The 12,139-nt window shown below is 42.7% G+C and overlaps 1 protein-coding gene across 4 annotated transcripts in view; it reads right to left on the bottom strand.

Annotated features, from left to right (window-relative positions):
• Nucleotides 1-12,139, bottom strand: part of LOC107561281 (hyaluronan mediated motility receptor-like) — a 34,767-nt gene that overhangs the window by 2,876 nt on the left and 19,752 nt on the right. For 3 of the 4 annotated variants that reach the window (XM_016245692.1, XM_016245691.1, XM_016245693.1), the window contains exons 4-17: nt 9,033-9,110; nt 8,727-8,915; nt 8,532-8,618; nt 8,337-8,448; nt 6,235-6,300; nt 6,077-6,150; nt 5,872-5,942; nt 5,424-5,791; nt 5,190-5,338; nt 2,572-2,786; nt 2,369-2,485; nt 1,610-1,759; nt 361-747; nt 148-220 (exon numbers count right to left, since the gene is read on the bottom strand). In XM_016245692.1, the coding sequence (XP_016101178.1) occupies nt 148-220; nt 361-747; nt 1,610-1,759; nt 2,369-2,485; nt 2,572-2,786; nt 5,190-5,338; nt 5,424-5,791; nt 5,872-5,942; nt 6,077-6,150; nt 6,235-6,300; nt 8,337-8,448; nt 8,532-8,618; nt 8,727-8,915; nt 9,033-9,110 (2,136 nt within the window). The remainder of the gene's footprint in view (nt 1-147; nt 221-360; nt 748-1,609; nt 1,760-2,368; nt 2,486-2,571; nt 2,787-5,189; nt 5,339-5,423; nt 5,792-5,871; nt 5,943-6,076; nt 6,151-6,234; nt 6,301-8,336; nt 8,449-8,531; nt 8,619-8,726; nt 8,916-9,032; nt 9,111-12,139) is intronic. The other variant, XM_016245694.1, reaches the window with a different exon arrangement.

Genomic DNA, 12,139 nt, shown 5'->3' on the forward strand with positions numbered 1-12,139 from the left:
ACTAAATTTGGAGAAACAACAAAACAAAGGGAATGAAATAAAAAGCTAACAAACAAATAAAAAAAATACTATTTGAAGGGGATTTAAAAAAAACAAAAACAAAATAAAAATAAAAAAATGACCATGTTAAATATAACCCTTGCTTACCTGAAATGGTTTTACTTTAGCATAGAGCTCTTCATAGAAGTGTCTCCAGTGTTCAGTCTCAGCATCAGACGTGCTGGGGGTGAATGAACAGCAATATGGTATTAAACAAAAAGACAAATGCAACGCACACAGAGATTGAGCATCGGATATCTTTGAGCATGAGGAAACTATGATGGACTAGAGACCCCACTGAGGGCATCCTAACTTTCTCACCTCTGCAGCTGAGCCTCTGCTAGTTGTTTGTGGTAGTCTTGTCTTTCCTCTTCCATCTGTCTACATAGCTGTCGTCTCTCCTGCTGCCACTCCACAGCGTGACGCTGAGCGGCGTCTCTTTCCTCCTGCACCTGCCTGTTCAGCTCAGAAAGCTTGTCTTCCAGTTCCTCCACATGGCCCCGCAGCCTGCTGGCTTCTGCAGAACGGCCCTCCACTGACTGCCTCCTCTTCTGTTCCCTCTCCAGCTGGGTCTGAGCCCGCTTCCGCTCTCCTCTCTCTCGCTCCACCTCTGCCTGCAGGCGTCTCAGCTCCTCACTCCGAGTTTTTGCTGCTTCCTTCAACTCTTCCTCTCTCTGAGCCAGCTTAGTCTGAACTTCTAAAAGCATCCTGTAGCACAGCAAAAACCCCAGCAGTTATCAATCACTTAGACATTGACAAACATTTAAAAACAGTGTATATTCTTAACTGTTAAGACATTTGAAGATTTGAGCTGATGTGAAAGTGTTGGCAGTCATTATTAGGGATGGGGAAAAGAACATGTTAAGTTATTAATAGATTTATATTTGCCATTTACCTTTTAAACTAATAATAAATGCAGTTATTTAATACAAATATATAAAATACTGTCATATGCCGTTTCCACATTAACATGAATATAAAATGAAAACACATGATAGAGGTTAGAAAGAGAGGTTTGTTATAAATTGGACAAGACAGGATTTAAACCTTCAGCATCATAAAAGGAATAATAAAATCAAATATTAAATTACAAGCAATCAAAAAATGATTACTTTTTTAATGTTTAAAATTGTGTATTATCTATTTAACCTACAGCTATAAAGGCCTACTTTAGAGAAAAAAATACCACCACCTTATCTTTGAATTTATTGTAATTTGTCTGTTATGGTAAAGAGATAAATTAAGTGGTTTGGTCATTTGGGTGCAATACTGACTTAAATAAAATAATTAAATTATGTTAAATTTAATTACTTATATTAAATAATACTTTATTGAATATTTAATTATTTAAAATACATTTGAAAACATAAACCGAAATATTGATTTGTCGATTACCCATTTATTAATATAATATACAATTATCCTCATCACCTTGTTTATTTTGTGGTAATAACTGACTGAAAATTATTCCCTACTTAACCTTGGATCACATTATGAACCATATGGGAGCTGCACATATATGGGAAGCATAGCAGATAAATACTGTAAACCTCCGAGGCATGATACAGACCTAACATGCTCCTCTCGCTGCATTTCCCTGTAGCTTATGAGTTTCTCCTGCTCCTGCTGCAGCCGTTGCTTCAGTTGGTTCATCTCTTCCTGCAGCTGATGGGCTTCAGCCTCTGCCTGCTCCTTCTGCTCACCCAGAGACCGTCTTGTGCTTTTGGAATTTAAAAAGAAAATATTTGATGCAGACACTTGGTGGCTGGGCGGGAAAATTAACAATTAGGAACGGTTAAAGAAATCCAAGATCATTTTAAAGGGGACATCGGATGCAAAATTCACTTTTACTTAGTGTTTGTATATAAATGTGTACTAGCATTGTCTGGACGCAAGCACCCTACAGCGATAAAAATCCATTTCCCCCCCCCCTCCTTTTAATCCCCATACTGCTCAGACCCCTCCCTCGACCGTTGACGGACTGTCCTGTATTCCGCCCTCAGCCAGCTGTATGCTGTCCACCACATTCTTAGTGCTCGAACAGCTCTAGCGACACAATGTCTTGTAAGCAATGCAGATGTTTTGCAGCTGGATGTAAAAGTGAACATCAGAGCCACTGAGGACGCAGTGGATTAGTTTTGTTTAAACACAGAAGGTAAAAAGGATGTTGTTTTACACACCCATTGAGGAATTTTAAACAAAGTACGTCGCAGATATTTCATGAAGACCCTAAAGAATAATACCAACTTGTGGAAAATGGGCATCCGATGTCCCCTTTAAACGTCTATGGAGAGCATTTTAATAAACAAAAAGATGTTTAAAGTAACACCTCTCAAAGTCAGTAGTCACGTCTCCCAGCGTAGCTAGACAGCTGTTGTGATCCTCTTCTAGTTTTTTGATTTTCATCACATGAGCCTCTTCTAAAGCCTGCATCTCAGCACACTTCCTGCCAAAGGAGAAACCAACACTGGTCAGCTTTTAACCAAAGAGATGTGATCCATCTCAACTCAATTAGAAATCAGAAGTCCTCACTTTTCTAACTCGGCGCAAGTGTTCTTCAGATCTTGTTCCAGTGTGTGGTTCTTCTGCGTGAGGTGCTGGATGGCCTCCTCACTGCATTGCTCCTGCTTCTCCAGCTCTGACAGCTCCTCGAGCGCGTCCTCCAGCTCCTCGCCAAGCTGTCTCCTCTCCGCCTCAGCCTCATCTCTCAGGCGCTCAAGCATGCTAGCCAGGGAGCCGCTGTGAGTCTGCAGCAACACACATTAGAGGAGCTTAAGAGACATTAGCCTAATCCACAAAGTCGATCAGGGAGACTTTGACTTCCTGATTGAGAGATGACATAGTACAACCTGCTTAAAGTCTATTAAGATGCACTCTTCACTTAATTGTCCCACTCATGCAGATATAAATCACATCACAACTTTATTCACTATTGATTTTTCCTCTAAGAGTACCACAACTAATCACAAAATGGCATGTTAGTAAACTGTTTTCCTTGTCGTGTCCCAAGATACAGATACTCAAGCTAATGAAATACTGGAATACAAGAAAGAATACTAAATGCCCTTCATAGGAAAGGGTTGAACAATAAATGCGCAACAATGAATTGAGGAAAAAAAGGGAAAGAAATCCCAATAATATAATGATTTCTGTGTAAACATATTTATGTTTCCTCTGTGCTGTATTAAACAATGCTGTATTCTGTGCTGATTTTCTTTGATGTCTCTCAATAAATTGAAATAAAGATTTATTTTAGCTAGATTTTTCCTGTTTTCAATCACATTAAAGTGATAGTTTAACCAAAAATGAATCATTTACTCACCCTTGTGTTTTTCCAAACCCATAAGACTTTTGTTCATCTGAAAATTTTTAATATTCACTCATGATTCTATTGAAAGTCCATGCAACCAAAACTTTCATGCAACAACAAGTTCAAAAAGATGTCCTAAAAGTAATCCAGATGAACTGAATGGTTTTATTCGAGTTGACTGAAAAAACGTGATCACTTTATATGACGAACAGATTCAATTTATGTATTTATTCACATAGAAACATTGATCAGCGCACATACATAGAGCTCATAAAATATGGTCAAAGGAAGCTAAACCATATTTGTGTGATGCGCGAGAACAAATCTCTGTGGTTCTCACATTCAAGCAAGCATACAGGCTTCCGCTTATCATAGGGACGAGCCCCATGTATGGGAGTCAAATAAAAAGGAAAAAGAAAAAAAATGTCTCGAGCTTGGAACTACATGAGTGCGAGTAAATAGCCGCGTTTCCACTGTCGGTTCCGGGGCTTGATCGTGCCTCGTCGGTGCTTCTTCTGGGCCAACGGCCCCGGTTTTTTGGCCCGACGAAAACCTTGGGCCAAAGTGGGCAAGCTGGGGCTAGAGGAGTGGTTATGAACAAAGGCGGAGTTTCTCCACGTCTGGAGAGCATCAGCGCCACGGATCATTTCAGAAAGTTAACAGATAACACTAGCATTAAAGACTTTTAAAATAATTTGAGTTCAAAACTTACTTTCAGACAGCAGCGAGTGTTTGAAATAACTTGATCCGATGTGGATTATGATCACCATACAAGGCAGAAATATTTATAAGCGATTCAAAAGACTATGCACACTAGCCATTAACGTTACCATAGTAAACACGGTAAATACGACCGCTTGAAGAAATCAGACATCAGCTTCTTATTCTCTATCACAATCGTGTATTTATTTAGTTACATATTTTATCTGTTATAAGTCTCGTCTCGAGAGTTTAGCTCTGCGTATGTCAAAAATATAATAATGGTTTTTGTTAAGGAGCTTTTTATAAAAATATAGAAATTATAATTTCTTTCTAAATGTGATGTATATAGGTAGGCTGTGTTCATACCGCTTTATTTCTGTGTGATTAATTTTCAATCCTGATAAATTAATTCATTATGATCAAATGTATCACTTATTATTGTAAAACATCGATGCTTTTGGATTTAAATCTTTAACAAAGCATGCAAACAAATGGCCGCTTTTATCATGTTCGTTTTGTGATCGCGCTAGTTCCAGTGACTTATTTTTTTTTAATTAGTTTTCTGATAACTTCTTTGTTGGTGAAATGATGGGGTTGCATGACATTGTTCCTGAGAGGCGTGTAAAGGGCGGGTTTTAGTGAAGCGCAGCGGAGCTTCTGGCCTGACGGTGGAAACGCAGCGTGATTTTGGCCTTGGTGCTACAGGTCTGAGGCTATCCGAGCCCCGCCTGGCCCATTTAAAGCACTGGCTCGCGGAAGTGGAAAACCGGCTAATGATTGTTTTAATTTTTGGGTAAACAATACCTTTAATTTCCTGCATTTACAGAATTAGTCAATTCTGGCTGAAAAACAATTGAGTCCAGAGCAGATTTCAAATCGCATGCTTTGTGCCAATCAAGCAACTGCCATTTAAATGAACAGTAATACTACCTAAAACAGAAGTTAATACTAGGCTTGTCATGATCATGAATTTTGTGCTGACGATTAATTGTCATGCATATAATTGGGATCAACAACTTAATTGTTTTGTACGTGTCACTTATATTGTAAGCCTAATATGTAATATGCCTTTTTTTACTTGCAATTGTATATAAAATAAATTATTTGCTGTGAAAATGAATAAGATTAACAAGATTACCTTTTCCTCTTCCAGCTGTTTGATCTGTGCATTGTGTTCCTCCTTCAGCTTTACATATGTTTCTTTCTCAGTCTTCCTACTCTCCTCCAATGAGCTGATTTCTGCCTTCAACTCTTGTACCCGTCTCAGACCCTCCTCCTGTGTCCTGGCTGCACACAATCAAAATAAAACTCACAATATGTGCTTATTCATAATTTGCATTCATGCAGCAATTTAAAGCCAAATCTCATTCACCTCTTTCGTCTTCCAGCACCAAGCATCGTTCGCCCATAAGTGACACACGCTGATCCAGCTCTTCCTCGGTTCTCCTCAAGATCTCCTTTACGCGGGCCAGCTCCTGCTCCTGCAGCCGTACCATGCTCCGGGACTCCTCAAGATCCTGAGCTCCCCACTGCATCTGTTGCTCTAACTCTTTTAGTGAGGCCTGCGAGGCCTGGAGATCCTGCACATGCTGCTCCATCTCCCTATCCTTCTCTTCTAGAGCCTTCTGGGAGTCCTGCAGCTCCTGCTGAGATCTCTGCAGCTCCTCTTCCTTTACTCTCAGCACCCCCTGACAGTCCTGCAGCTCACTGGTACATTTCTCCAGCTTTTTCTCCACATCACTGCACAACCCGTATAGAGCTGGATGAGGATGTGAGCACTGATACAACAACAACAATATAAAAATGCACACAGTTCTAACCTGAGGTTCTCTTGAGATTCATAGAACCGGCGCTCCATGGTGGATTTGTCCTGGAGCTTAATCCGCAAATCCTTTGACATTGGAGAGTGAGACAGACAGCTTATCTCAAACCAAGCAGCACTTCAAAGTCTGATGATTCAACCTAAGCGGTGAGTAAATATCATCTGGATTAGGAGTGTCAAATTCTGTTGACCAAAACCAATACCTGAATCTCGTCATTTGCTGAGTCCAAGTAACTCTGCAGGGCTTTGATTTCCTCTCTCAGCTCCTGGATTATGCCTTCAGTTGAAGAAGACAAAGTGAGATGTAGCCAACTCAAATGACACCATAGAAACAAACACAGATTTTAGCACGCAAGCTTACTGTGCAATTTATCCATTTCATTCTCGAGCTGCTCATTTTGGACTCTTGTCTCCTGATGAAGTTCCTCTGAAAAACAACATTTAGTAATAATAATAAAAAAAAAAAAACTCAGTCACTAATGATATCTGATTTGTGAGCAAATTCTTCTTAATGAGTCATTCAAACAAATACTTAAATGGTTTCTAGAATCACTAGACTAGAGTTTGAATGTCACTTTGGTTTAAGTTAAAGTTATAACGCATCTGATTTTGAAAGTAATCACAATGCCTAAATAGAAGTTATCTGTTATGGGAGAGTGACTCAACTCTCAAAATGTGAATTATTGTGGAGTGAGATGACAAGAAGGCTCTATCACTGCAACTCCGAAATCATATTTGAATTCATCAAAACCGAAACTAAATATCTCGGTTTATGCGATCCTTTCTTTTATATTTTAAACGGTCCAGATTGATAAATCCTTGAAAACTGCTAGACTTGATTAGTTTTGACTGTGCAAAGTTCTGTATTATGTTCTACAATATGAACTTAACAAGAGGCTTCTCTAGTTCTGTGTAAACTTATAGAGCGACACGGAGGTAAGCGGATTATTACTGTTGTTATATATATATTTTTTAATTGTCGGATTATAATTCAGTATGTATCAATGAATGACACCGTTTTGACTGTCATGGTGTGTGCATGAACGAGTGTGAAATAGCCTACCTGCTTATTACGTTGCTTTTTCCTATCACTTATATTGGGCACCTTTTGCATTTAAATTGGATTATTCTGACTGCTGACATTGAAAAAGATGCACGTGTTGTTTTGAGGGTATCGGTTAATTTCTTGATTGCCATTTTGACAGTGTCTGCTTGTATATTTTATTCATGTTTGGAAGCCTAATTCTCTTTAATGTAGGCTATTTGCCCCGATTTGAGCGTTTACCTGGGAAATGTATCTAACGTTATATTTATATTATTTTGTCGTCATTATTTTGTTTTAAGGAGTTAAAAATGGCCCTTATGAACCTTGATTTACATATTCCATCATAATTTGACAGTTAAAAATTTTAGGCGGGTTTTTGTGAGCTTTTGTCCATCCAATCTGGCAACACTGGATGCATTTATTTGATCAAAAATAGAGTAAAAAGCAATATTGTGAAATATTATTACAATTTAAAAAACGTTTTCTACCTTAATATATTGTAAAATGTAATTTATTCCTGTGATGGCAAAGCTTAATTTTCAGCATCATTACTCCAGTCTTCAGTGTGACATGATCCTTCACAAATCAGTATAATATGCTGATTTGCTGCTCAAGAAACATTTCTTATTATTAATGTTGATACAGTTGTGATTCTTCATATTTTTGTGGAAAGCATGATAAATTTGATTAATACATAGAAAGTTCAAAAGAACAGCATTTATTTAAAATAGAAATCTTTTGTAACATTGTCTTCACTGTCACTTTTGATTAAACATATCTTTTCTGAATAGATTTAGATAAATAAACACTTTTGAACAGTGTAACTTCATCACCTGCTTTCTACTCTTTCCCAGCCTCTTCTGTCAACCTCTTGACTGATAAAGATTTTCAGACAAGACTTAAAGCTTTTGTGTATCAGACAAATCTGATATTTTGTGATGTGATCTGGTAATGAGATTGGATCCAATATTCCTTTTTTCAATTTTGTCATTGATACGATCAAACATCAGCAAAAGAATTCTGAAATACCACAAGGTCATTCGGGAATACTGAAGCATTTGTTAAGCTGCCTGAATTAAACGGTTCACTAAAATTCAACTGGGTTAACTCTTTAAAGTTAACATTTTTACATACAATTTGATTGATTTCCAAGATAACTAGATACCACTCACTGAATTAAGAAATGCAGTGTAATGACGTCATGTGAAAATACTGCTGGAAACACTTACTGTGTGAAATTCTGTTTCACTTTACTTTTACAGTATATTCTGTGCACTTTTCAGCAAGTATTATATTTCGTTGTGAACATGTTCTGACTTGAACTTAGAGACACTGGACGCTTGTCATATTGATTTTATAAAATGGAAAAGATCCCAAAATATTAAATATCAAACATATAGCTCCTCAAGGTAACTCACCAAGATCTTTGTTCCTTTCCTGAAGAACTCTAAAAGTTGTTCTGGCAGTCTCCAGATCCGTTTCCAAGACCTTTACTTTCCCCTCTGAGCTGATCTGAAGGAAGCTCAGCTCCTGTTCACAAGCACAAAATAGCACTGAGCAACTTGAAGTTACACAAACTCCTTTCCCTGTCTAAAGCAACTGAGGTAACTTACCTTGTCTTTGGCATCCAGTTTATTTTTGGCCTCTATGAGCTCCATGGAAAGAGCATTGATCTTCTTCTTGGTGATGTCTGCAGAGACCTGAGAAAATCAAAGTGCCAAGACATTCCTCAGTAAACTTGTTTATGTGAAGCAGTCTGCTTAGGAAAGAGAGATCGGAAAACACACTGGTACAAAAAGACTAGTCACCTTGGTCTTCAGGAACTCATTAGCTTTCTTTAACTCCGCGAGCTGCCTCTCGAGAGAAGCCACATTGGCAGCGAAGCATGTCTTCTCTCTGACACCCACAAGCAATTTAGACTCCAGCTTTTTCAGCTCTTCTTCCAGGGTCAGCAGCCTGCGGTCTTGCTCTCCTCTCTGCTGCACCAAAGAACGGATCTATACTCCAGCATTATCAGTGACAGTCAAGGTTAGGAGAAGAGACCATAGAAACCGATCAGGCCTCAAAGCAACAAATGGCCATCAAGGAAATGTTCAAAACATTTTGAAATCTACCTCTTTCTCTAGCAGTCTCTGATGTTTCATCTCAAGTGTGAAACTATTTTTGTCCTTCTTGGAACTAAATGCATCAGCCTATATATGGAAAAAACAACAACAAAAGAAAATTGTAAAACAGTGTGGCAAATACTAATGATTGGCCAATATACTGAACCGACAAATAGTCAACAAATAATATCTGTTTTTAGACACTTTGGTAAATTCCGAAAAAGCGAAAAGAGGCTACTTGCTCACCCAAATCAACATTTTATCAGATATTTGAAATGTCTTTAAAAACATGCCTATTAAGTAAAACATCTAACACTTGTGTTTTGTGTCAAATGGATACGGCATAACGTAGGGGTTTGTCTTGTGAAAATAACCAACTGGTCATTCAATAACCTGCAATACTACTTACATAATTATATCACTGATATAATAATAATAATAATAATATATTTATATAATTACCTCTATATTATCTTAAGAATCCTAAGAATTAGTCTATTAATAAGACATTGGAACAATATTTGAAACAAAATACTATTTTAAAAAGGGATACTTCGGCCAAAAACATTTAAAAATCTGCTTTAATTTATTCAACCTCATGACGTTTCAAACCTGTATGGACTTTTTTTTTTTGGTGGAAGTCAAAAGATATTTTGAGACATGTCTTAATATTTTTGGCCAAGAGGGTGCGTGTTGTTTCTCTAATTTTCACGATTTGTGTGTACATCTCTTAATTAAGTAAAACTTAAAGGGGTCCTATTATGCTCTTTTACAAAGTCTTGATTTTGTTTTGGGGGTGTACTAGAACAGGCTCTCTTGTTTTGGGGGTGTACTAGAACAGGCTCTCTTGTTTTGGGGGTGTACTAGAACAGGCTCTCTTGTTGATACTCGGTTGTTCGAAAAACACATTTTTCACATATTTTCCATTACAACACCTCTCGCTTATGCAGGCCCACCTTCTGTAATACGAAATGTGCTGTGATTGGTCAGCTGGGCCAGTGTGTGCTGCGATCGGTCAGCTGGGCCAGTGTGTGCTGCGATCGGTCAGCTGGGCCAGTGTGTGCTGCGATCGGTCAGCTGGGCCAGTGTGTGCTGCGATCGGTCAGCTGGGCCAGTGTGTGCTGCGATCGGTCAGCTGGGCCAGTGTGTGCTGCGATCGGTCAGCTGGGCCAGTGTGTGCTGCGATCGGTCAGCTGGGCCAGTGTGTGCTGCGATCGGTCAGCTGGGCCAGTGTGTGCTGCGATCGGTCAGCTGGGCCAGTGTGTGCTGCGATCGGTCAGCTGGGCCAGTGTGTGCTGCGATCGGTCAGCTGGGCCAGTGTGTGCTGCGATCGGTCAGCTGGGCCAGTGTGTGCTGCGATCGGTCAGCTGGGCCAGTGTGTGCTGCGATCGGTCAGCTGGGCCAGTGTGTGCTGCGATCGGTCAGCTGGGCCAGTGTGTGCTGCGATCGGTCAGCTGGGCCAGTGTGTGCTGCGATCGGTCAGCTGGGCCAGTGTGTGCTGCGATCGGTCAGCTGGGCCAGTGTGTGCTGCGATCGGTCAGCTGGGCCAGTGTGTGCTGCGATCGGTCAGCTGGGCCAGTGTGTGCTGCGATCGGTCAGCTGGGCCAGTGTGTGCTGCGATCGGTCAGCTGGGCCAGTGTGTGCTGCGATCGGTCAGCTGGGCCAGTGTGTGCTGCGATCGGTCAGCTGGGCCAGTGTGTGCTGCGATCGGTCAGCTGGGCCAGTGTGTGCTGCGATCGGTCAGCTGGGCCAGTGTGTGCTGCGATCGGTCAGCTGGGCCAGTGTGTGCTGCGATCGGTCAGCTGGGCCAGTGTGTGCTGCGATCGGTCAGCTGGGCCAGTGTGTGCTGCGATCGGTCAGCTGGGCCAGTGTGTGCTGCGATCGGTCAGCTGGGCCAGTGTGTGCTGCGATCGGTCAGCTGGGCCAGTGTGTGCTGCGATCGGTCAGCTGGGCCAGTGTGTGCTGCGATCGGTCAGCTGGGCCAGTGTGTGCTGCGATCGGTCAGCTGGGCCAGTGTGTGCTGCGATCGGTCAGCTGGGCCAGTGTGTGCTGCGATCGGTCAGCTGGGCCAGTGTGTGCTGCGATCGGTCAGCTGGGCCAGTGTGTGCTGCGATCGGTCAGCTGGGCCAGTGTGTGCTGCGATCGGTCAGCTGGGCCAGTGTGTGCTGCGATCGGTCAGCTGGGCCAGTGTGTGCTGCGATCGGTCAGCTGGGCCAGTGTGTGCTGCGATCGGTCAGCTGGGCCAGTGTGTGCTGCGATCGGTCAGCTGGGCCAGTGTGTGCTGCGATCGGTCAGCTGGGCCAGTGTGTGCTGCGATCGGTCAGCTGGGCCAGTGTGTGCTGCGATCGGTCAGCTGGGCCAGTGTGTGCTGCGATCGGTCAGCTGGGCCAGTGTGTGCTGCGATCGGTCAGCTGGGCCAGTGTGTGCTGCGATCGGTCAGCTGGGCCAGTGTGTGCTGCGATCGGTCAGCTGGGCCAGTGTGTGCTGCGATCGGTCAGCTGGGCCAGTGTGTGCTGCGATCGGTCAGCTGGGCCAGTGTGTGCTGCGATCGGTCAGCTGGGCCAGTGTGTGCTGCGATCGGTCAGCTGGGCCAGTGTGTGCTGCGATCGGTCAGCTGGGCCAGTGTGTGCTGCGATCGGTCAGCTGGGCCAGTGTGTGCTGCGATCGGTCAGCTGGGCCAGTGTGTGCTGCGATCGGTCAGCTGGGCCAGTGTGTGCTGCGATCGGTCAGCTGGGCCAGTGTGTGCTGCGATCGGTCAGCTGGGCCAGTGTGTGCTGCGATCGGTCAGCTGGGCCAGTGTGTGCTGCGATCGGTCAGCTGGGCCAGTGTGTGCTGCGATCGGTCAGCTGGGCCAGTGTGTGCTGCGATCGGTCAGCTGGGCCAGTGTGTGCTGCGATCGGTCAGCTGGGCCAGTGTGTGCTGCGATCGGTCAGCTGGGCCAGTGTGTGCTGCGATCGGTCAGCTGGGCCAGTGTGTGCTGCGATCGGTCAGCTGGGCCAGTGTGTGCTGCGATCGGTCAGCTGGGCCAGTGTGTGCTGCGATCGGTCAGCTGGGCCAGTGTGTGCTGCGATCGGTCAGCTGGGCCAGTGTGTGCTGCGATCGGTCAGCTGGGCCAG

Source organism: Sinocyclocheilus grahami, unplaced genomic scaffold, assembly GCF_001515645.1.
Source record: "Sinocyclocheilus grahami isolate Dianchi unplaced genomic scaffold, SAMN03320097.WGS_v1.1 scaffold764.1, whole genome shotgun sequence".
Classification (NCBI taxonomy): domain Eukaryota; kingdom Metazoa; phylum Chordata; class Actinopteri; order Cypriniformes; family Cyprinidae; genus Sinocyclocheilus; species Sinocyclocheilus grahami.